Below are 26,483 nucleotides of genomic sequence, written 5' to 3'. Positions count from 1 at the left end.
AGAGGACGAATCTACTCAGTTTATCTACTGTACGACCTCCAACACCATGATAATTTACATGTGCCAACCTGGATAGATTCAGGTCAAGTCTAACCCTTCGGTCCGAACCCTGGGCAAGGAACGAGTGAAAACAATGGACAAAGGAGTGACCCATAATAAGAACTGGGGTGTAGGAGACACGACTGGAAGAAAACAAGAACTGCACAAGTACTCAACTGAATAACAGAGGATAAGACCAGTCAAACTTGCGGAGTGAGTCAGGTCTGGAGACAAAGAGGACGAACTCGAGAAAAATGGCACATCTTATACCAGTCGCTGAAAGCGAGGCTAAGTTATTTTCCAGTGAAACTCATGACTATTACCAAAGAATTCGCTGTTGTCGTTGACGTCATAAGACTGTCTTGCGATCATCTTGTGATTATTGCTCGATCAAGTTTGTACTTGGTGACCCTGTCCCCATTTAGTTTGACCCTTCAGTACTCCCAGCCTTTCCTCATTATCTTAAACTCCTGGTTGAAAATTAACACTGTGTTTAAAGTGGTGCCAGAGTGTGGGTAGAAGCCATAAACGTTTTTATTTGGTGGCAAATAAAATTTATAATGTTACCCAGAGTTCTGCATGTTTCCTATTTTTGTCATGCATACACAACTTGATTGGAGTTTTTGGAACAAAATGGTGGGAAAATATGTCTTGTTCTTGCTTTGAGAGCATGAAATATACTTGCTTGATGTGCATAAACCACTTCTGTATGCGCTGTTCCGTATTTGAAAATGATGAGAGTGTAGCAGGTTGTAAAGCAGGGAGTTTGGTGGCATACTGGGTGTCATGTTTTTGAGAGAAAATGACAAAATTAATGAATCTTGAAGAAACAGGTGACAGGAACGAACGGATGAGCCTTGTCACAGTTGAACTGTGATGTGTCTTCGGAAATAAGCGGTAACAGAAGGTAAACCAAATTCAAAAATTGTCTTCAGTTGTTAAATGCTAACTGGATCTGGAGTCACCTTCTTAGACTTGTTCTGGCCTCCCTGATTGCACTTGCAAGAAAAGGAAGCTCTTCATTTCCACATTTTGTCTTTTCCACATTTTTTCTGCCATTTTGGTCAGCATTAACTGCCATTTGCAATAGTGTCTCAGTTTTGCAATTATGTTTGACTAAATTAGGTTCGATGTTTGAATCAACTGCTGAATTTAATTATTTGGGTCGAACCGGGCCTAAGGTGCTGCTCGACTATCATTCCCTTCTCTGATGCAATGTGTTTGAATGTTGTAGTCAAATTAAAAAGAAGAAGAAATGCTCACGTTATGTTCTGGTAAACAGCTATGCCACACACAAAGAACTTGCTGGTAAACAGCCACGCATCATGCAAAGAACTTGTTGGGAAACAGCCATGCCACACTCAAAGAATTTACTGGTAAACAGCTAGGCCACATGAAAAGAACTTGCTGGTAAATAGCGATGCAACACGAAAAGAACTTGCTCGTAAACAATTACCCGAAAGGAAATTGCTCGTAAACAGCTACGCCATATTCTTAGGAGTGACCTTTGAACTTTCAGGGGTTGATGGGGGATGGGTGGGTGATTTAGGTTGAGCATGAATTTTGTTGATTTTTGGACCCTGAATGCTCAAGATATATCATTCTCAGCCCTTTACGATTTTCTTTTCCTGTTATATGTGTGTATTTTTTGGTCTAAAAGTAGCTTGGATGATTTTTTTATCACAATTACCCCACCCCACTCCCCTCAAAAGTACATTTTGCACAGCTTCAACAGCCATCCAACCTTCATCTGTCCAGCCTGCCAGTTTAATACTGCAAAAAATATATATATTCAGCAATAAACAAGGGATATCATGTAATAACATTGTTACAACAAACAAGTCACTCTTGTTCACTCCTGAGACCTTGGCTAAAAGAGTCCTGTAGCTTTTTCTAGCTTTTGTTTTCTGGTTCAATGATGCTATTTGTAGAACCCATCGATTGAGACAAACATCATGAAAGCCAGAATGGAGGGTTATACACTGATCCTCTAGATCCACTTGGCTCATAGCCTCCCCAACACGATCGATTTCTTTGCAGCAAATGCATTCTTCTGCTTTAGTTACAGCTTCTATCGAACAGTGTGAACATTTACACCTGTAATGGCAAAAATGATTGACTGAAATGTCACGTTTCACTGCCTCAAAACAAGTATCTATTTTTCAAGTTTTATGTTTCGGATCAATAAAAAGCAGTAAGTAGAACAAAGTTTAAACTAATAGCTCAATAATTATCTCCTCAGAGCTTTATTATCTAGCTCTCTGCACGCACTGCAGGCCTATGATGAGGGAGCATCATAGGCCTGCAGTGCATGCAGAGAGCTAGATAATAAAGCTCTGAGGAGATATGAAAGGCCGCGTGCAAGAACGTCCCCTAGATTTTTCGGCCATTTTGAAAGTGTTCAAAAATAGCTGAATTTTGGCATGTAGGCTTCGTTGTACCTCAGAAACATTGCTCTGGAATTTTTTTGGCTGGGGCGCTCTTCGTTCTCGAGAAATAACGTATGCAAAAAGCTCAGTTTTCCAAGCGGCATCTTTTGGAGATCTTTTGTTGAACAAAAAACAAAAGAAACCTTATTATTTTGTTGAATAGCAAACAGGCAGACTGTTTATAGTGTATTCCACTGAATCTTAGCTGTCTTAAAGTCAAAGGAAAATAGTATATAGAGCGGAAATCTGGGAACAGATTGTTTACATCAGTTATTGTGACGTAAACACAACACGTGAATCGATCGAGCGGCAAACAAAATACCATCGAACGAAAAAGAGATGTGCCGCATTAGAACTCTGTCAACTAATATCTTAAGCATAGTATTAAAGTACCTTGTGTGCCTGCCTGGTGGTTGAGAGGCATCATAAAGCCTCGATAAACCCGTAAGTCATCAGCGCATTTTAAAGAATCAAAATGTGTTCTGAAACTTCGAAGGTAGCTGATATACCGTAATCGTGTTATCGGCGTTCGAAGTCAGATCGAGCCAGGCAGCAAAGTCCAAGAGCAGTTCTTGCCCAAGAAAAATACCCTCTCGTGAGTTGTGGCCCATTTGCCAAGCGTTGCTAGTGTCAAAGTTTGGAAAGGGAGAACTGGTTTTTGACTTATAAAATTTCTCTTGTATCAACCGCCATGTTTTCCCACGCACGAGGTGTAAAGACCCTTCCCGGCATGCATTGCGATCAGGTTCTGCTCGCGTTTCCTCGAACTGGTAACTAGATTGTTTCGGCTTTTTGCATTTAAAGGTAATGATGGCCAACAAGTAGCGATCGATTGTAACATAGATCTGTGATCCAGGTTGCGTTGATTTTATTTCATATTGGCATGATTTGTAGTGTTTTGAACTTCTGGGATCAGCGGACATGCAGATGTATGGAGACCCGTACTTTGCGCAGACGGGTTAATTTGTTACTCTGTTAGGCGGTGCGTGACATAAAGCTACGATTGCGTTTGTCGAAAAATATGTATTTATCTCGTGATTTTTAGCCATTTAAGACGTTGCTGTATTTAGAAAAGTGCTTATTTCATGTTTATTTGTTCAGTGCAGATAATCATTGTCCCAGATAACCAAAGTAAGTTCCAGATGTTAACACTATTTTCCGGCTGCCATATTTTACCTATTTAAACCTGAAATCAACATTTTTGAGCTTATACGTTGCGTGAAATTACCATTTTGCTGTTTTCTAAGTGAAATCAACATCCTTTCCGTCACACATTACGTGAAATCAACATTTTTACCTGTTTAGACCTGAAATTAACAATTTTTAGTTTATAAGTTGCGTGAAATCAACATTTTGCTGTTTTCTAAGTGAAATCAACATCCTTGCCGTCACGCGTTAACGTGAAATCAGCATTTTTACCTATTTAGACCTGAAATCAACATTTTTGAGCTTATACGCAGCGTGAAATCAACATTTTGCTGTTTCCTAAGTGAAATCAACATCCTTGCCGTCACGTGTTAACATCAAATCAGCATTTTTACCTATTTAGACCTGAAATTAACAATTTTTAGCTTATAAGTTGCATGAAATGAACATTTTGCTGTTCTCTAAGTGAAATCAACATCCTTGCCGTCACGCGTTAACATGAAATCAACATTTTTACCTATTTAGACCTGAGATCGACAATTTTTAGCTTATAAGTTGCGTGACATGAACATTTTGCTGTTTTCTAAGTGAAATGAACATCCTTGCTGTCACGTGTTAACGTGAAATCAGCATTTTTACCTATTTAGACCTGAAATCAACATTTTTGAGCTTATACACTGAGTGAAATCAACATTTTGCTGTTTTCTAAGTGAAATCAACATCCTTGCCGTCACGCGCTAACGTAAAATCAGCATTTTTACCTATTTAGACCTGAAATCAACATTTTTGAGCTTATATGCAGCGTGAAATCAACATTTTGCTGTTTTCTAAGTGAAATCAACATCCTTGCCATCATGTGTTAACGTAAAATCAGCATTTTTACCTATTTAGACCTGAAATTAACATTTTTGAGCTTATACGTTGCGTGAAATTAACATTTTGCTGTTTTCTAAGTGAAATCAACATCCTTGCCGTGACGCGTTAACGTGAAATCAGCATTTTTACCTATTTAGACCTGAAATCAACATTTTTGAGTTGATACGCTGCGTAAAATTAACATTTTGCTGTTTTCTAAGTGAAATCAACATCCCTACCGTCACGGGTTAACATGAAATCAACATTTAAACCTTTTATGACCTAAAATCAACATTTTTGAGCTTTTACGTTGCGTAAAATTGACATTTTGCTGCTTTCTAAGAGAAATCAACATCCTTGCCGCCGCGCGTTAACATGAGTCAACATTTTAAGCACTTTTGACCTGAAATCAACAAATTTGAGCTTATATAAGCTGCGTGAAATTGATATTTTGCTGGTTTCTAAGTAAAATCAAAGTCCTTGCGGTCGCGGCGGGCCGATCCTTTGTTATAATAAACCGAGGCAAGACTTTGACTTATAAAAAAGGCTTGGCTTGGCTATTATAACAAAGGATCGGCTCTGTTTATCATAACAAAGGCGCGGCTTCGTTTATTTGAGGGACTCGGCGGGAAAAGGGCGTCAGGTATTTTAATCAAAGGTTAACTTTGTCGAAAACACTCCAAATTTCGCATGCAGTTTCGTTCAGGTATGATAAGCAATGTCCCGTAGTTTTCGCGCTAAAGTTCGCTTCCTTCTCGAGATATTGCGTATGCAATAAACCACTCGGTTTTTCCAACCTGTGTGCCTTTTTTGCATACGTTATTTCTCGAGAACGAAAAGCAACCCAGTGAAAAAAACTTCAGAGCAATGTTTCTCAGGTGAAACGAAGCCCACATGCCAAAATTCAGCTAGTTTTAAGCACTTTCAAAAATGGCCGAAAAATCTACAGGACGTTCTTGCACGCGGCCTTTCAAATGATGACAGGCCTGCACATTCTTGGAAACCGGTTGCTCTGCATGTCTACTAATGTATGTTCTCAAAACAAGCAGCAATGAAATGCGCATTTCATTGTATGTGACCCAAGGCCGTTGGCTGGGCATGGGATAACAACCAACTCCCTTTTGACCAATTACCAGTTCAAGGTGTGATGAACATGATGAAATAAAATAGCTCAATTCAACTTAACCCAGTAAGATGGCCTCTGAGAAAACCACTCCTAAGATACGTACATGTTCAGGTACAGTAAGCAAACGCTCCACAATATCTATGCTCAATGCATTTGCTGCACTTTACGAATTTGTCAAAAATCAGCACATTGAGGCTCACCACACATTACATCAAGGTTCTAATGGTAAGTCTTAAGGAGAGTGATCAGGAAACAAGTCCCCGTAACTTTGACCCAGCTTTATGTGGGGAAGGAAACACTGAAAACATTGTAAGTTTAATCACAGGTCATTGATTAATTATGAACGTTTGTGAAACTTGACATCTACCGCATCACATACTACCTTTGTAACATTTGGTCTTTTTTTATATTTCATCAGCCATCAGATTCAGCACGAAAGCTGAGACAACAAAGTAACTGGAATATAGTTAAAAATACAGTGGAGCCCTGCCATATACCCAACAGAAGTCCAGTTATTTTCTTATTTTTCAACGTTGCTAATTCAAACACTCTGTCATTACGACCGAATACTTTAATAGTGGCAATTACATGGCAACAAGGAGGAAAGTTATAAAATACAGGGTCTGTCACATGGTGAAGGCATTTGGCCCTTCCTCTGAATAATACAGAGTCTGCCATCAGGCATAGCAAAGAGAGGAACATCTAATTACACACCCAACATTACAATAGTTTTCTTGGTATATGATGGCCTTGAGTCAAATGCGAGAGCACGGGCAAAAGGTGCAAGTTAATGGAAAACTACTAGGAAGAATAGCTTTTCTAAGTCTAAGTATAGTCTAGGAAAACTACCAGGAAGAATAGCTGTTCTAAGTCTAAGTATACAGTGGTCCATTAGCGACAACTTAAAAGACACAAAATAACAAAAAATATCACTGCAAACTAAATCAAAGATACTGCGAATGAAGTCAAACCAGCACTGCCAATGAAAGATCAAATGCACTCCTATAATTAACGCATGCACACTGCCAAAAAATTAAACGCACACTGCAAATGAAAGTGGATTGCAGACTGCAAATGAAAGCAAAATCAATCCCCAAATAAAGTAAAAAAAAAATCTCAGAGCAAAAAAACTGAACGCACACTGCAAATGAAAGCAAAATGATCACTGCAAACAAAAGTTAACCGCACGCCACAAATGAAAGGGAAATAAACTATGCGCATGCATTTCAACGAGAAGGCCTGAGACCTAGTAGTAAGCTCTAAGATTCGCACCCTTTTAAATAAATATGGCGTCCAGCGGAAACTCGAGCAGCTCCAGCAAAAACGAATCAGCTGAAACAACTCGACACGGCGATTTACCTTGTGGGTCAGAAAGAGATGTTATTACGCATTACTTTTACAGAGGTCTTACGTATAGGCATATTACTCTGATGTTGGAGAAGCAACATAATATTACAAGGAATCAGCGAACTCTTAAGCGAAGGTTGAAAGACTAAGGACTTAAACGTGGGGAGTCACTGTAAGGAAATCTTCCTTAGGAAGATTTTCATTAGTTGACTATTAAGCTAGAAACATGGTGGACCAGATTTTGAATTATTCCGCACGTCGCAAGAACAAATTGGGATAGGACGATATATTGTACTTGACTATTGGTCAAAATAAAGAATACATTTAAAAAAACTGTTTCTATTGGTCTTTGATGAAGTAATGGCTAACCAAAGGCAAAAGATTGGGTGTAGCACACTTGTTTTCGTAGCGAGCATCGTGTTCGTCGATCAGTGAATTTATATTCTTCCTCAAGTCTTCCCTGCATATCTTCACCGACTGAAAATGATCTGTGTTCAAGTAAGTACAACTGCTGCTTGTTGTTTCTTAACTTGCTGTCAGTCGTCTAGGTTAAACTGTGGTACCTGCAATGCAAGGTTTTGGTCGAAGTACCCGAGAACGAAGTGGGGAGAGTGGAAGCCGTAATGTCAGCGCAATTACCACAAGAATGGCGATATGTTAGCCACAGACGCGTTTCGCGACCGTCGCATTCAAGTGAGTACTGCTGTATATTAAATTATTGTCATTGTAAATTTATAGCAACTCTTATTTACTGTACAGTATGCCCTCAGAAATGTTGTTTTGTAAATAAGCTGAACTATATTTTCCAGGGTTTCGTTATTGACATTATGCAAGTGTCGTTCCAGAAAGTTCGTGCATTCAATCGAACAAATTTACTTGTAAAACTTGAATACACATAATAGTGCAATAGTGAGTTACGTAGTACCGTAACTAGGTAGAGCGAAAAAAACTCGTTTAGTGAGAGATATATATTTCTAGACTGGAACTATAACACTGTTACAATTGAGCATTTTGGCTATAAACAGTAGTCTTATGGGATAGGATAATGGACTGATTTCCTGATGTTATTTATGTATGTTTTCAAAGTTGTTTCAAACATGTAAAAAAGTGCTCGATTTTATTTTTCTTGAAATGATCTTGACTCTCTTGATTAGGAACTGTGCCTGCAAGACAAGATGAAAGCATGGGTTTACCTGGACACCCAGTACAAGAAACACTAGCTCCTCCAATTGCATCAGGAGCAGCTGGCCATGGGGATACATGGGCTGACAGTGTGCTGGGTGGTTTAGAAGACCATCCACCTTGTCAACATTGCCTAATGGGGCCCTGTATCACTGCCAGTGAGGTGACTAGGATACAGGGATCCTGTGCTCCTGACATAACAAATCATGTCAAGCGTCTAAAAAATTATAGAAAGTTTTGGAAAAGTTTGAACGATAGGGGTTTGTGGCAACACGAGTTATATATCCATCGAAAGACCTCAGCTGGCCTCAGTGAAGTCGAACTGTGAGAGTTAATGCCCCAGTGTGTCCTGGAAGACACACGAAAGTAGTATCCAAACCCACCAGGTGTGCCATATATGGGGCATAAAAGGGCATAAGAGGTGAACCAGTCGGTTTCTGAAGGGAAGGAAGTGATTCTCTCAGTTGTTTTTCTTTTAGCTGTGTTGATAAAAGAATTTACTTTATTTGGTTTGCTTAAAGTCTAAGTTTCGATTGAGTCAGTCTTTCACATTCATAATTAATCACCCCTTTAATCCCCTCAGAAAGAAGTTGGTTTACCTCTTATTTATCTTGTATAATATACCAAGGCTCAGTGTATCAAACTATGGTTTAGAAAGCAGGTGAGAACCAACCCAGGTAACAATATTTTGACTTTTATTCTCATGATTTATTTTATTTTTCAATTTGTGTATATCAGTTCAAACTCAATACAAACCTGTCTTGATATCTGGGCTCTGGAACACAAATCCCTATCCTTCGGACTACTGAAAAGTCTCCTCTACTGCAGTTCTGATCTCATGTTACCATGGCAAGCCACAAGCAAAAGAATAACTTTGGATGCTCATGACGTTGATGCATTGTTATATTTCTGGTCTTTTGATACCTTTAATTTGGTGGGTTTGGAAAGTTTCTTATCTGTATAGAATTGTTGACACCAGTCTTTCATATATCTTTTTGTGTAGCTAACCAGTACATTTCAATTGTGAGTGGCATTTGTGGAAAAAAGATACATTCAATCCAGGCTCACTTGAAGTTTGCTCCACTAACATCAATGTTTATTTGCTGTTCCCTACAACATGCAAATAAGGGGCTCTACAGCAGTATAGAGCCAAATACTGAAATTTTTAGTGAACACCAAGTGTTGCAAAGCCACAATACAAAAGTCAATAAACAGGATAAATCATGGCACTCAAATAGTATTAGGTTCAAGTTCAAGGAGTTCAGTTTTAGGGGCAGACTGTTGGTGATGACTTTTATTAAATTTGTTGGCTCCGAAAGGAGCCGTTGGTTTTGTGATCTACCCTGATCCACCAAAGGGATTCACTCAGTAGTTCAACTGGAAAAAGGTGGCCCAGACAGCCTCCCTGATGAAGGTTTTTGGACGGAGATTTCTGTGGCCCGTTCTGCGGGTTGGCCAGCGCACATCTTGAAACAAACTCACTGATGTCGCTTCTCTGTCGACGTTTTCATTCTGCAATGACATATCCACATCAGTATATAAGGGAAAAAGACCATAAAGTTTACATTAAATTAACTGACATTTGCATATGGTAATCCTGTCAGAGAGGGAAAATACTGTCTTTTGCTTACCCAGTCCATTACTGCTAGTACAATGTGCATGTTAAAAGTACGGTCAGCAAAGTGAATTCTCTTTGGGCAGTAGATAAGGATGCAATTATTAAATGATTCCACCCAGTAGGTTTCGCAGCACTACAATTTGAAAAATATAATAATCATATAAACAGTTGCTTCTGGGTTATTGATATCCATTAGTGTTATTTCCCCTAAATAATGAGAAGTTTCTTTGAAGTGAGGTGATGGTGAACAAACCAAGAATAATACCCACTGAATGCTAATTTACCAAGTAGTAGTCCTCAGCCAGCTTGTACACCTTAGAGTCCAAAATGAATCTCCGTAGGGTGGCTACTGCTCCTTGATTAGAGATTTTCACTTTGCTGCACTGGTACCCAGGTTGCTTACATTTAGATTCTGGATCACAGCCACCATGATTGCCCTGCAATTGTGAAAGATTTATGGTTCAGTTTTCCACATTTAAATTTTATATCAGCATTAACTAGTAGTTAGGTTGAAAATTTAGATATTTCATAGCCATCCTTATTTACACTCAAGTTAATAGCAATCATTGAACCTCAGTCATATTGAGATGACTGGTTTAATACCTGATAGTTATCAACTATTGTCAGCAGCCTCCCCCTTAGGTCATCTGCACTGGTACAGTTTTTCATTGAATAATAGAAGTGGCGTTTAACACTGGCCTCTGCAAATTGAAATGGTATTAATTTGACAAAAAATAAGTTTATACTGCTGCAGAGCAACTGTGCCTAAGAGAATAAATGAAAATCACTGGCATAGAACCTGCCTTGTATAATTTTTTCTCTAACAGACAGCTGGATTAATTTTCCAGAAAGGAATAATGGATTACACGTATACATATGCTTGTCTTGCCTTTGCCACTCCCTTAGTTCCTATGAGGCAACAACAAAAGTAGAGAAAATAATTTTTTGCTGGTAGAGAGTACAGATTATCGGTGTTTAAAATAAGTACATGCCATCATACAGTGACATTATTTAGGTGATTCCTTACCATGCCCAGTATCAAAAGAATTCTGGATGTTCTGTGTCGCCAGCCAATTCTTTATTTTTGGTACAAAATCATGTGCCACCTCTATCACAGTGAGTCCTAAAAGATGTAAAATTAATAACATAATTTACAACTGGGAGAATTGTTAACCTAGAGAACATCTGGATCCATATAACTGGTACAGTTGAATAACCTTTTGCTTGAATGGCAGGGATAATTTTCTGCATTGCCTCAAACTCATGTGTTTGGAAGCTGCGGAACTCTGCTTTGGTAACAGTCTGGACAGCTACCACATGTTGGGTCCTGTCCCAAAAAAAGGAAAAACAAAACATGCTAAGATTTATACATAAAAACGATGCCAAAAAGTGTTAGTGATATGTCTGGAAAATTTGATCTGCCTGCACTTACTCATAAGATATCATTGCCATTCTTGAATGGTAGGCATTAGCTGTCGAGTCATGTCGGCAGTCAGTTATGACAGTCTATTGAATAAGCAAACACCAAAGATATCATTACTTGCAATAATTATTGTAGTAAAAGTGTCTGCATATGGACGTATACAATTGCAAGTACATAATTATAATGAATCAGTTATATTGTTCTATTTGCTACACAGAGTTACCACTCCATTCCTTTGCTGATATGAATTGGTGTTCTCGACTTCTCGTATCCTATCCAACGTCGATGCATTAGCAGTATTGTTCACAGTCTGTGTATAGCCCATGGTGTCATACACTACAAAATAAACATTCCATGATTTTGTCAGAGGCAAAGAAAGGTGACAAAAAAGACAGAGGAAAAAATGTCTAAGTGCCACATCTGAGCAAAGATAATTCACTAAGAAATAATTATAGTTAACTCTGGAAACGTAAAACATGGGGGTATGGTAGATCTCCTGCCTTGAATGTGCATGCATTTTGGAAGGTTCAATTCAACATAGATAAAGGGGCACTCATTTACAAAGGTGTGATATGTTTTGCTCTAGATAATATGAAGCAAGCAAGAATGAACTGCTACTTCATGAGCTCACCATAATCGATATACTTATCACCAACACTGCCAAGCTTTGCAGCCTCTGCGAAGCCTTGATACTGGCTTTCCAGCATGCCAGAGCTTGTAAAACCATGAACCACTCTAGAATATGGGGATGGAAAAATGGCAACAATACAGTATACATACGTGCACCACCTGATGCACAGAAGACATTTTGTCAGGTTTATGTGTAGTTTTGTGACTCACAGGTGTAAAACAAACACCATGCCTGATGATAAATGCATATCTGACCAAAAACAATGGCTACCTCAAGAAGGGAATAATAATTACTAAATCTAAATATTGTACGATACGTAACTATTGAAAGACTACGACTGAAGCATTAAAATATGATTTGTCTTACCTGCAGTTAGCAGTGTACTTGTTGCCAAGTATAGACGAGCTGGCCCACTTCACCTTGTGCCCGTTCTTACAACGCAACTCCACCCTCAAGACATGACCATCCATATTTATACTTGCACTGCCATCACACGTATTGCGATCCACAGGTACATCCTGCAGCAGTTTCCTGGAGCAACAGAGTGAGGCTATCCTGCCCACAGATAAAAAACTTTCTGCCTCGCGAGCTGGAGACAGAATCTGCTTATAAAGAGGTGCTTCCCCACACGGCCACTGGCACTGGAAGTCGATTGTTTTCACTTCTCGTTGAGTATAAAGCTCAAAAACAGACTGTAGAATTTGCCTGCACTTCAACCGAGTGCATTTCCTTTGCAGTTTCCCCCGTTAATCCCTCATACCGATCCATAAGAGCTATCAGGAAATCAGCATTTGTCTGCCCAGATCGCAAATTCGCCATATTGCGTAGCTGCACGAATCTTTCATTTGTGGCTCTCATCTCGTCCTCTTCGCAGATCCGGAACTGAAAATTTAAACTAAATTGAGGCTTTCGAGGTTTTTCCTTTTGTCTCTCATTATATACTTTCTGCTGATCACACTTGGCTTTCTTCGCACAAGGCTCACCAAAACCCAACATCTTCTTAGATCGCGAACGGTTTTGTTTACAAGCAAAATCCCTCCAAATTTATTCAAACTTTCCGGGAATTTTGCGCCACTAAAAGTACCAATCACAGAGCTTCTTATATCTATAAAATACTAAACTATCCAATAGTAAGAAGCAAAAGAACATAGCAAGTTTGTACAAAGGAAAAGCCTGGGAACTGAAGAGGGGATTTTCAAACAAATGGCACGCAATCAAAGGTAATCTTCTTGAAGTCTTATGGTCAAATACGCCAAATGTTCTGTATGTAAACCATGAATAAAAGACAACCACTCAGTTTTGAAGTTAGCTTTTATTATTAATGGATAAATATCATATTTGGCGAAGGATATGAGCAAAGTTGATTCTCGCCTTCCAACGGCACAACGGCCGCCATATTAGAAATTTCTTGTCTAAATTTAATTGGTCCGGGGGAGCCCTATTAATACCAAGCCCCCGCATTTAAGAGACGTGAAAAGTAGACGAGGAGCTCAAGGAATGCGTCCGGAATCTCATTTTACAAGAAATATGCACTGGTCCTGATAGCCTTAATGGCTACAGGACTATGTGGCATGTCTTGCATCTCAAACACCGGATTAATGTTCCTCGGCAATTAGTCGAGTCATTATTAAGGGAGGTCAATCCTAGGGAAGTGGAACACAGGAGCCGTTGCCTTCAGCGCAGGATGTATGTGTCACCTGGATCCAACTTCTGCTGGCACATGGACGAGCATGATAAACTAAAGCCGGTTGGCTTTTCCATTCACGGCTGTGTCAACGGCTTTAGCCAAAGAATTATTTGGCTCGAGGTCCAACGATCGAACAAAAATCCAAAGTGTGTAGCAAGCTATTTCATCAAGCATGTCAAAGCAGCACACGGATGCCCAATACGCGTCTATACTGACCCCAACACTGAAAACGGTCTGGTTGCTGGAATACAGTGCTATTTGAGGGCTCAAGGATTGGATGAATATGCAGGATCCAAGTCTCACAAGTATGTATCGAGCACTAGAAATCAGCATATTGAATGTCAATGGTCACATTACAGGAAACAACATTCAAGTTGGTGGATCGACTTCTTTCAAGACCTTCATGAATCAGATATTCTCAATCTGACCAGTGACTTGCATAAAGAGGCTACTTGGTTTTGTTTTGCTGATCTGCTCCAGACTGATCTGGATAAGGTAAAGGAATATTGCAACAGTGACCAGATCAGGAAGTCAAAGCATGCCACTGTTTCCGGTGTTCCCGACATGATGTGCTTCCTGCCCGAGGATTTTGGACACAGCGACTGCTAAGTTCTAGTATCCCCACCAAGATTACAGAAATGGAAAATAGGTTTGAAGGATTCGATAATGAAGATGATGAAACCAACCCAGTTTTCTGCGAGTATTTTCAATACGTCATGGAAAAAAATAGCTTATCCCACTCCACAAGCATTCTGGAAGCAGGAATTCTTTTTGAGAAGCTAATCAAGTTCGCAACAGGTGAACCCTAAATTTCTCATGTTCTGTGACCAGGGAAAACACTTTGCTAAGGACTCCTTTGAGAGAGGAAGGAGGCAAGAACATAATAGTTTGTGCACTGCTACCAGCCAAATAACATATTGTGGGGTACCAGAAAATATTCCTACTCACCTTAAGGCCTTGGAAAGTCATAGGGGAGGGGACTTTCCAAATCCAAAATCTTCAAAGAAAAAAGTTTGAACCAAAACTGGAATATCTGGAAGGCTGGGGTCAAACCAACAATAAACCTCTGCGGGAGGAGTATGGATATTATCTGGAACAACACAATCATTTCTCACCATAAAATGGTGAGGGGCATCCTCTTCAATGGGATATGGGTACCGTTTCACCTTCCTAGTGTAATGCAAACAAATTTGCATGTTCATTTACTATGTTTCATTCCTGCATCTATGTCTGAGATACACTGAGAATTTTGAACAACCCATCTTCAATGACAAATGCATGTAATCCAAACAACAGGCTGCTTGCAAGTTACAGAATTTTAACAAATTTGTTGACACCATATTACTAATTAACACTTGAACATTCTGTCGGAAATGGCTTTGGCCAACACTTGGAGACAATAAAAGGTCATCTAAACTCTGCCAAAGGTCTTTTCGTGTGTTATTGTAGTGTCCATATTAAATTTAAAATCACTGTACGTGGTCATGTGAGCCACCGGTAACTGTACCCAAAGGGTGCAAGTAGAAACTGTTGGGAAACAAATTTGGTGGTTAGTGCTGCAATGAATGAATTTTACTGTTATGCCAAAACTGTTCTTCTCTGAGGGTAAAATTGGCCTTGTGGTTTTCCCAGTAAGAAAGTGGAAAATATCTTTAACACTCACAGGGCTGTTGGTAGACTCATTGTCCCCTGTACAATAAGACAAAATATAAAAAGCTATCAGTACTAGTTTATACTAACAATTAGCCACAAATCTATCAGTACTGGTTTATGATAGGTCTCTTTTCACTCTTTAGATTATGAGTGAAACACAAAATGAGATATACTAACTCCGGGAGAGGGACGTTACCCCCTATAAAAATTGCAGGTGTGGTTGTTGAAAATTTTAAAAACACCCCTAAAACAACAAAAACAACAACAGCAACTTCATTTCACCTCAGAGGTACCAGACTCTCATTTAGTAGGTGTTGCCTCCTAAGAGGCACAAATTAAAAAAAACACTGGGATTACTGTTTAAAGGGGAATAATTCAGAAACAAAAGCTATTTGCAAGACAAAAAACCTTTACAGTTACTTTCATTTTTTACATCCATAAACTTAAAGGCTCCTAAAAGGTACCAGGACAGCACTAGCAGCAGTCATTTCGGGTTAAAGAACCCTCAGTGGTAACAATCTGCAAATGGTACACATGAGATCCCTGGCCTTTTTTGGGGGAGTATTAGCTGTTAGCTCTTGGAGAATGATGGCCATGTCCTGGCAGCATATCCCCATATATGGTATTTTCTTTAAAAAAAAAATCGCTAACATTTATTATTTTCTCCAAAAGTAAACTTTTATAGGAAACCCTGACTCACTTTGGCATCCTAAAGATTTGGAGATAGTCTAAGCACCACTCTTGGAAGAATTGCTGTTCAGATTAAAATCGCTATTAAGGAATATACACTCATTTTGAAATTGCAATTTTTGCATTAACTGGCCGATTTGAGATAATAAGTTACTCACAACTGTCTTCTGTTTCTTCAACATATTGATTGAAATGAGCCATTACAGCTGTTTCTTGTACTTTCTTTGTGGACCCTGATTGCGAGTATTCAGCATTTAATGCATTCATCAAGTATGTAGATGTGACCTGCCTCGTTGTTGTGGTCTTCAAGCTTCAAGTTTACATCGCATTTTTGTTTTTTGAAAGTTTTTCTTGCCAGTTGTGTTGAGATGAAGCAATTCTGATTTCACGGACTTCAGACTATCGGTAACATAAGATCTCTGGCTTCCGCTATCGAATAATATTTTCACCCTTGTGGACTTAGACCCATCTTCGTTAGTTGCCATTGCTGTTGCGGTTTGCAGTAAAACAGTTCCCTTTACTTCAGAGCTAGCAGTCGTTGCAGTGCTCGGGTGTAATGGACTCTCTGGTGCTTGGCTTGTAAGGGTCGTGTTTGCATGTCACGTGCAAGCAAATTCTCATTTGGGGCAGATGACGAATCCTTCGATGACAGAATTTGGTGGCAGATGGACTGATAATGGTTCCCTTGGCAATGTTGGCAGCTCTTGTTACACGAATTACCACGATGACCGGATCTTAAGCAAACAAAACATCTGCGATCCCTCTGAAGAATTTCGAAATGAGCTTGCGGGTCAGTCACACATTCACAAGAAGCCGAATAATGATCACCACGACAATAAACGCATCTGATTCAATTTCCTGACATTGATGGAGGTTGCGTACCTCCTTCAGCGACTAGAGCTACAGACGACGGGGCTAATTTCAACTGTGATTGTTTTGGTTTCTCCATAGTGTTCACATTTGTTTTGACACCTGCGCTAATCTCTTGAGCCTCAACTTCCTGTCGGATGACATCCAATAACTCTGAAATTTCCCATACCTCTTGAGCGGTGTTTTCGCAACTTGAATTTGCACTTCTTGTGGTAATTTGGACATGATTACTGGAATCAATAAGCTTCCATACTTAGTAGAATTCACTCCCCGTGATGCTTACTCTCGTATGTTAATGCTAATCTTGTTGTATACGAACCGGAGTTGTGAAGCCTTATCTCCTGAACACACAGGAATTTTAAGCAGCTCATCCATGCGCGTTGAGATAATGTTCTGGGTCTTGCCAAAACAATTTTGCAACAATTCAGTTGCCAAGTTGTAGTTCGCATCTGTTCGAGTCAACCGTTGTATAGCATGTGCAGCTTGACCCTTCAACAATGAATGCAAGTGGTTGAATTTATCTATTTGGCTCAATTGTGGGTTAGTGTGGATTGTGCTGCTAAAGCTATCCCAAAAGCTCTGCCATTGCATAATATCTCCTGAATTTCGGTAGAACAAGCTTAGGTAACTTAGCCTTAGGCTGAAAGGCTGTGGCATTTGTGTTTAAGTTAGTAGGCAATTGAAAAGCTGTACCTGGACTCCCCGGTTCTTGCGTATTTCCAGCTTGATTGTACGACAGACCATGTGGCAATTGCATTCCAGGTGACATTAAGGTTCCAGGCACTTGAAGATTTTGGTCATTTCCAGAATCCAAGGTTGAAGGTACATTTTCGGCTTGAACTACAGGAATCGGGCCAATTGATTGCAGTGAACCAGAGGTCGCATTTTCTTCGCGTTTCTTTCCAGTCAATGCCGAAATTCCTTGGTCGTTCTGTTTCAGGCTTGTAGATCCAAGATTATTTTATTCTAAGAACTTAGATCCTCACTTTTCACTTATATTTCTTGGGCTTTGATCCAAGATAATTTTATCTGAGGACTTTGATCCTCGCTTGTTGTTAATTCTTGGGCTTTGATCCAAGATAATTTTATTTGAGGACTTCGATCCTCACTTGTTAATTCTTGGGCTTCAATCCAACATTATGAGTGAGGATCGAACCCCTTGCCATAACATAAACTAGGATAGAATCCTTCAATGGAACATAAACCCTCGAACAATAAACTTCGATTGAAGCCCAAGCACTTAAAAACAAAAGGGGTTCGAAACAATAAAGGGAGTCGAGCATGGCACATGATATCATGGCCGCAGAAGCATGACCTATATAAAATAACTTAAAACAATGGAATAAACACGCACTTAAATAAAATAGGAAAGGTAATAGCTTATTAGAAGGTCAAAGTAAATTCAAAGCCTTCAAAATGGTGCCATGAGAACTACGATACAAACAATACTGTCCTACATGATTAGCGTAAACCCCATCAGCTAACAATAATTTTCCAGCCTTATGATAGAAACGCCCCTTGTGAAACCAACAAAAAAGGTAAGGAAGGAGCTCCAAAAGGGAACAAACTAACTCATTGCAGGTGGCAACCTTGTCGTTGAAGACACGTGGCAAACAACACGGGATGACATGGCAGACACACATCACCTTTACCAAAAAGAGATTGTGTAGAAAACAAGCCAAAACTTGGATGGAAGCTGCTACAAGCGAGGGCTCCTCAGTAGAAAGGTCATTGGTACCAATTTCTAGGATAACTATATGCGGGGGTGAGCAAGAAACAACATGAAGATTGTAAGACCAAAGCTTAAGGACAGTACGGGTGCCATGACCAAACAAGCTAACATGTGCACAGCTTTTCAGATCAAAATCGCTGCAAGGCTGTAGCTTTAAACCCCACTCTAAATCAGCATGAAGCCTTTAGAACGTGACCCCAAACCAGAACCTGGGGCAAATTGGAAGACATTATAGCAAAGAAAAGACAAGAAAAATTATTACCTTGCTCAAAGCAAATTTTCCATGTTCTTTCACAATGAAGAATGACACATAACTCTACATCCCGACATGATCAGCAATGTGCTCTACTAGGGGTACAAAAAATTGCCCCTGACCACTCACCCTGTCCTGAATTGATTATTACCCATACATGAGTAAAAGTTATTAATTAATTTATTAACAATCCTTTTCAGGTAAGGACATAAAAATTTTATTTGTAAACAAATATTTCATTTAAACACTTGTAAATTATTTTTCATTATTTTCTTTCTTTTTTTCTTGTAGAATTGCCATCTGCACTGCTAAACTTATGGAATTGATGGTCATTAAAGTTTGTTTGACTGATTCTCACTCAGTTTGTTATTGTTTAGTTTACAAGATCATTCCTTTCTTTTGTAAATTTTTCTGATTTAGTTCCCTGTACCTGTTTTACATACAAAGACAAATTCAACCTCTGGGAGCACAAAATGGCTGAGCAAAATGTAAAAAGCCAATTTGATATTAAACTCCACTGGGACTATTATGCTGCCGTTGCCTTGTACGCTTTATTATATTTTCCTGCAAAGAAGCGCCCGTATCCAAAATTTATGAAAAGCAGGAGATCCATTATTTAGACATGTTTCAAGCTGCGAATATCGATCATAAGATATATTTCATATTACTCCAGGACAAGCTCAGAGAGTTGCTGATGTTTATTTATCGTTAAAAGGGGCTTCATTGGGATTAGATCCCTCATAGCATTCATAGTTTAACATCCCCCATAACTGGAAAATGAGTCACTGTAATGCAATTAATCATTATCATTGGGATTATCAAATCAGGCCTGACTGCCTTTAGGGTTATTCCTGGAAAATTTAAAAGAGTAAAATATTTTAACACTGGCACCAACATAAAAGTTAATATAAATGAAATCTAAACTCAGTGTATCTTTCAGAACAGCTCATCAATCAAATACGTGAGACACTCAGGTCTTGGCTCGCAGTAGTACAGAGTATGTACGATTAGGGATGGCAATGACTTGAACGTCTTATTGCACGCCCCATAGTATGCAGTTTTTCTTGGACTGTGATGCCCATAAGACACATGATGATGCAAATGCTTATAGTTCAAGAAAGAGCTCGGGCAAAGGAGGCACTTATAGCAACGTAGTCCTTCCATTTCTATCTAAGTTCAATTAACAAAATGTCCTTTACATGCTTCATTACCATAAAAACGTGTCTGAAGGTATCAGGACAGCATCTAGGTCTTTAAACAAACTGAAAATTATGAGGTGTTTTTAAATGCCTTAATGATGAGGTCACTTTCATTAATGAATTAATTTGGTTTAATTTTATGTCCTTTGTTACTTCATGAAGGGGCCTTCACACACCCCTTCTATTGTTCTTGGATGCTATATAGCCTTCTGTTTCCCTCAAAGCCGAGGTTTGCATGGCGTGGGCTTCTAATTTCCCATGCCTTTTAATCAAACACCTGGTAATTAGGCATTAGTGATGGTACCCACATTGCAACTGTGTCTACAACCACACCTCTTTTCACAACACCTTTAATGGGACAGGTACACTATGAAAAAAGCAGATTTATTTAACTTCTGAATCATGGAGTTGGCATTAAGCAAGACAGTACATTAAGTGTTTACATGATGCAATCTATGTTTCCTCCAAAAGGTTGAATTGTCTCAGAAACACTGTTAAGAGTTATGATTCAGTTCAACAAAGAAATTATTAATTTGCAACTGTAGTAGAAATTAGACATGATGTCTTTAATTATATTTTTAGAGGACGAGGAAGACCCAGCACAAAATCTGGTTGTACTTTGTTAGAGAAGACTGACTTTAACCGCTGTTCTTTTTTAAAAGAATGTCCCGACTGGGACTCTTACATAGACAACCTTGGAGATGGCACACAAGTCATATTTCCAATTAGAGCAAAACCTTTTGTGAGCTTGGGACCACAGACACATAAACTTGTGGAGGGGAAGCTTGTACCTAAGCCCAGATACCATCTCGAAAAAGTAAGTTTAAGTTTTAACAAGCGCTCAATTGCAGTATTGTGATTGAAACTGAGAATGTGAATGCATGCTTTTAGATGGGTTTAGGTACAAGCTAATACCCTGCTTATTAAGCGCATTAATAACCCTGCTTCTAAGAAATTATGTTGTTATGTCAAGTCAGAAAGTTACATAAAGGCTTTGAAATTGTTGTTTATATTTGTTTATATTTTGAAGATTCCTCTGTTTATGTGCATGCTTTGTAGCTGCTCAGGCTAGACTCTTTTTTTTTTCTGTTTTGTTTGTTTACCCTTTCCTTTCCCTTTTCTGTTTCCTTTTCCCCCATCGTCTATATGCCTTTTTCTTTTATTTCCCGGCCTTTCATGATCTGTGCCATTTCTTGCTTGGGGTTGTTCATTCTGAACTTGTGATGTAGATGTGTCTGGTGAGTTGTTGCTTTCCATGTTGGGTATGTTTGCTTCAGGTTGTCTCTTTTTACCCACACGCTTGACACTGATTTCTTGCTCCCAGTATTGAGAATTGTGTTTTGTGTACTTTCTGCTTGCTCTTTCTCTTTCTCTTAGAAGCCATTGTCTGTTTTCAAGTCTAAGAATATCTCCAACTGAGTCAAAGTGGTTTGATTTTCGAAGCACTACATTCCTTGCTGAGTCATTGTTTTTCTCAACTCCTTGACCAGTGAATACTTTTAGAGATTTATGTGTATGGAGGAAATAAGGGACATGAGCAAAAAGTACATGCATATATGGAGTAATTCTCTTTCTTTCATAGCCAATTCTCTTTCCTCTGAGAGAAATAAAGGTCTCCAACCAGTTTTGTGCCTTGTGCCAAAAAGTGTCAACAGATTTGTCTGAGGACCAGGAATTTATGTCTTCATACAAACTTCTGAAATCACTCCACACCTTGGATATTTCAGTGCAGGTATTTGGCTGCAGCACTTTACAGAGATTTTCTGGTAGCAAGGAGAGAATTTTCTTCTTGTCGTTTCCAAACAGACTTGTAAATTCATACTTTCCAGTGCCTTTATTGTCAGCTGGATTTCGGAGTTCCCAAACATCAAAACCCACACCATAGGATCTGATCTCACTCACGAGCTTTTTCAAATGGATGCCTTGAGGCTCTTTGGATGATTTTTCGAAATCTTCAATCTTATCCCAGTCAATGACTTCAGTGATAATGTTGTCTAGCATCACATCCATTACACATACTAGCAGGTGTAACTCATCTACAATGACATGGTCAAGGTCTATGTTCAAAAGTGGTTCCTTCACACAGCAGTAATCACCTTTTCCTTTCTTCACCAGCTCCTTAATTTTCAATAGTGTTCTCATCATTGGTGGTGAATTAAAGTGATGGAAATGCTTGTCTGTTTCCCACCTTTTGTCTTTATGGATTTTACACCATAGGCAGGCATATAAAGATGTAGCCCCCTTAAGTCCCATGACTGTCAGTAGAAATTTATAGTCCCCTCCTAGGAAAAACTCAAGCTTAACTTCTTGACCATCAACACTAATAGTGCCTTTGTCAATCAGAGAATTTATTTCTGAAAATGTAGTCTTGAAAGATACCTGTAGTGTTTCATACTTTTCACTACCATTGACTACTGCAATGGTATGATTTCCTTTGGCAGACATAACTTCGTCTTGTTTCTGGAGTAGTGCACAAGAGAGAAGAATGTAATTAGATTTCTGTGTCATTTTAGCTCCATCCCCACTGATTTTTATTTTTAGTGTTTCATTGCCAAAATCAAACTCTGGATTTTCCTTTTTAAAAGCTGAAATTTGCTGCAAGAGAAGTGATTCAAATGATACTTGTGCACCTTCATTTGTTCCAGGAATAGGTGTCACATGACAAAGTTTGTCCAGATCATTTCTGCATTGTTTAATCAGATAAGATCTTGGAAGACCATTTTCAATCATGCTAAATTCGTGGTAAAATTCATCACTGACACAGAATTTATCAAGAAGATAAAGAATTTGTTCAACTTTTTCCATGTCGGAATCGTTTATGTTAGTAACAGGATTTGAACATTCGCCTGATTTTTGTGCTTTGGTTTCAACATTTACTTCGTATGTTTTCCGTGTCTGCCTCTTTAACTCTAAGTGATTCAACATGAAGGCCAAATGCTTGTGAAAACCACAAAGCTGTTTCAGCTCTAGTCAGGAAAGCCTTCAATGTGCGCTGTCTGTTCTTAGTCTCAGGAATTTTTTTTCCATTGTAGGAAAACCCTTCATCTTTCTCAAGGCATTTGATATACTCTTGAAGTTGATTGTTGGTATTTTGAAGTTGACATAGTTCCTTACCCATTCTGTTGATAGTGTCCTTCATTTCATCAAAAAGGTTTTTTTTTCTGCCTCCAGGTTTGCATGTGCTGCTTTCCATTCTTGTAGATTATTTTGTAGAGAAACTACCTCATCTTCAACCTCTTGAAAAGAAGCTAATTGGTCTTCATGTAAATGAAATTTCAATGTTTTCTCATCCAATTGCTCCCAGTTTCTCTTACCTTTATTTGTGCGATACAGTGATAGAACATTTGCTGCTCTTTTTGCAAACTGCTCATGGACATTTTGGCGTGTACCCATGTCATCTTTGATTACAAATGCATGTGCTGGTGTACACATATCAATTAAATCTGGAAACATTAGCTTTCTTCCATCATTGACATAGTAAAACTTGGCCTTCCCATTGCTTTTGGTATATAGAATTCCCTGGAGGCCTCTATAGTTCCAGAGGAAGTTGATATTCTCAGAGTTGTTTGTAGTTTCTAAAAGAAAATTTAAAAAAATAATCAATAAAAACAAACATACTCTCAGGCATAAATCAATCAATCAATGGACAGTATAGAAGAGAATCCTGGCTTTATACACTGTAAATAATCATATTTACTGAATATATATTTAAAAGAAAATTAAAGGTGAGTGAGATTTGAACCCACAAAAAAAGTATCCACTGAAAAAAGGAGATCCTGTTGATAATAAAGTGTATGGTAGATCACAAAATAATGAGGACAAAAATGATGTATTTTGCTCTCACATCACCTTTTTTTAGCTGGATAGACTGGCCTTCATCAGGGTCATGTTAAGGTCTCGTGAAGTACATTTTATGCAGCTGAAATGTTGGTGATGATTATATATATATATTTTTATGTTATGTTACTTTGTATCTTTCATCTTATGGATATTCCCTTCCCCTGTCACTCTCTACCACCCCTACCTTCTTATCAAGGAATCACCAGAGAAGGTTAAGAAAATATACCAAAAAGTTTACAAGGTTGTAAATATCAGGACAAAATTACTCACCTTCTTGATGAGAGGAATTAGCATCTTGACCCGCTGCTTGAAACTTTTCTTGCTCCCTCACAAGATAATACCACTCTTTAATGGTTGAATATGCCAAAGAAATTGTTAAGGCTACCTTTCTTGTTGCTATGTTTCTTGCATATTGCAAAGATTTATCTACAATATCGATTTTCCAAGGTTGAAATGATTTATTTGGTGGTAGTTCAGACATGGCATTTATAAATATTTTATTTTCCCAAGATTTTCCCGCAATCTTCCCGCTTTTTTCTAAATCCTGCCGGTTCTCATGTTCAGCAGCTTTCCTATTGCAAGAGGGAACACCACTGACCAAGGAAACGAGGAAAAACAAAATGGCTGTCGAAGAGAACGAAAACAGACAGGAGCAACGGCCATTCTTGCCTCAGTGTAATGGCTCTCACTTCGTTGATGACATTTACAGAAAATAGCACTTTTTATCTTGAAATGGCACTGCCTTAGCTGCTGTTTATATGGGAGAAGATATCTTAATTGGCGAGCTTTTCATCTTATCTTTCGAATGCAATGCTGGGGAAATGTGTCGGTACGACGATCTTTGCATCAAGAGCTTAAGAAAATATGAAGGTAACCACCATTTACAGAGACTTATGGGAGAAAGGTACGCTTATTTCTGAGGTTACGTACCAGTAAAAGGCACCGACTAAAACAATTTTATCATCGCATGTTGTTCGAATAAACTAATTTTCGACAGCGGGAATTAGCTGGCAAGTAGAGAAGTTTACTCAGCTCTGTCAGGGAATCCAGTAAAGTCTGAATCTTGGGTCTCACTTCTCCTACAAAATAGATGCAGGTTCACATCAGTGCATTTTAAATAGCTTAACAGCATTGCAAGACTGAAATACTTTATTATATGATTTTTAGTACAGTATCATTATCACACTCTAACTTACTATTAATGTACGTGTAGACACCATTAAATTCAGTCAACAGTTGTTTCATACTTAATAAGGAACATTGTGTAAAACATGCAGTCATATGTTAATTTATATTAAGAAAGTAAAATTAATTATTTCATGTGTGTGCACACAGTTCTTACCTCTTAAATACTGAGCAACTATAACAGCTGCAAGTCTGTAATCACAACCTCTGAGTTTCTCCTTTCTACCTAACGTACATTCTAGGATCTCGTCAAATCCATTTTCTTCTTTTTCAAGGTTAGAAGGCAACTTGGTCAGGACATTGGCTATATGTTCTTTAATGTCATGGAGGGGCTCTGTTGTTAGGACTTCATAATTTCCTGTTTAAAATATATGGATAAGATTATGCGTGGCTGCCCTATCTGGTTTTTGCTTACTATAACTGCTAGTTTCAGTTTTTACCACCTTCTTCGAAATGCAGACTTTTCTGTCTGTCACTTCTTCACATAGGTTTGTTCTCAGTTTTGACCAGAACCTTGGGTATTTTATTGCGTGAGGCATGTATGTCTGTATGCACATGTACACACATAAAATTGAATAGTAATCTGGTACATAATAATAGGTATTATTCCCACCCAAACCAAGGTGTGCCATTTTCTTTGCTTGGTCAAAGAACATCATGGCAGGCACTTGTATCCCACCAAGCTCCTCCTTCAGAATTTGTTGCAGATCTTTCTTCTGACCGTCACATGGTAGCCCATGAGCAGCACACTCCCTCCTCAGCTCTTCTACACGAAGGTCTTTAAAGGGTTTTATGCCACCATTTCTCTTTTGTCGGCCAACATGTCCTTGCAGAACTTTCTTTAGGCATTCTGGGAGGCTCAAGTGTGGTCTGCTGAGAGAAACTGCAAGATTTTTGTACAGTCTGGCATCACCACTGCAACTGGCACATCCAGCATTTCCACCTTTCTGTTCTCCAGCCTCAAATTCTTGTTGTGGGCCATCACCATGGAAAAGCCTCATCACATCAGTGATCTGTATGCCATTCAAGGTGGTTACTGTTACATCTGGGGTTTGCAGACAAGCCTTTCTGGTGTTGATACATGCAAGCTGCTCGACCTCAGATGACCCACACCTCCCAATGTGCACACATGAAGTCTTTCAACTAGAGATTGCACATCAATGTTCTCCTGACCCCTGTCCTTCATTTCGTTGTTTGTGTAGTACAGTGCCTCATCGTATACTGCATTGACCGTCAATAAAAGGTGGCCATGATTTACAAGAGTGGAGTTGTCACGCCAGACCGTAAGGGGCCTTTTGAGTTCTATTTTGTTCAGCTTTTCTTTCCTCTTTGAAATGCTTTCTTCTCCTTTGTCCTTGCCCAACTGCTTGAGCCTGGAACTAATTTCACCTTCTGTCATCAAGTCAGCTACTGTCACTTCGAATTCGCATCAAACCCATTGACTCATGTTGTTTCAGCATACTCTTTCTGATATCAAGAAGAGGAATCTTCCAGCCAGATACTGTAAATGTTTCTGTCTTAATTGTCCCCTCTTTTGTCAATGTCACTTTCTTGAATGTTTGGGGTACAATCATTTCA

General features: G+C 38.9%; 1 protein-coding gene, 1 long non-coding RNA gene and 2 pseudogenes across 2 annotated transcripts; 1 reads left to right on the top strand and 3 right to left on the bottom strand.

The window, feature by feature from the left end:
- The first annotated feature begins 13,465 nt into the window (after positions 1-13,465).
- Positions 13,466-14,108, top strand: LOC110058065 (uncharacterized). Its single transcript, XM_089278757.1, has one exon. The coding sequence runs from the start codon at positions 13,481-13,483 to the stop codon at positions 14,090-14,092; it is 612 nt and encodes a 203-aa protein (XP_089134883.1). The 5' UTR covers positions 13,466-13,480; the 3' UTR covers positions 14,093-14,108.
- A 638-nt stretch (positions 14,109-14,746) lies between these two features.
- LOC149099753 (uncharacterized) lies at positions 14,747-16,129 on the bottom strand. The gene is made up of 2 exons (XR_016203994.1): positions 15,985-16,129; positions 14,747-15,765 (listed from the first exon to the last, which is right to left on the bottom strand). It is a non-coding gene; the product is annotated as an uncharacterized LOC149099753 (long non-coding RNA).
- A 2-nt stretch (positions 16,130-16,131) lies between these two features.
- On the bottom strand, positions 16,132-18,339 carry LOC149099752 (uncharacterized; annotated as a pseudogene).
- A 2,189-nt stretch (positions 18,340-20,528) lies between these two features.
- LOC149099751 (uncharacterized) lies at positions 20,529-23,686 on the bottom strand (annotated as a pseudogene).
- Positions 23,687-26,483: the final 2,797 nt, after the last annotated feature.

The sequence above is a fragment of the Orbicella faveolata genome, unplaced genomic scaffold (assembly GCF_042242905.1).
Source record: "Orbicella faveolata isolate gen_17 unplaced genomic scaffold, um_ofav_v1 contig_46, whole genome shotgun sequence".
NCBI lineage: Eukaryota > Metazoa > Cnidaria > Anthozoa > Scleractinia > Merulinidae > Orbicella > Orbicella faveolata.
The sequence above is the reverse complement of the archived record's forward strand: the minus strand, read 5'-3'. Positions and strand labels throughout refer to the sequence as shown.

Bases quoted from the DNA above. Each gene is read 5' to 3' on its own strand.
- LOC110058065 (XM_089278757.1), top strand. From the start codon at position 13,481: ATGTATGTGTCACCTGGATCCAACTTCTGCTGGCACATGGACGAGCAT.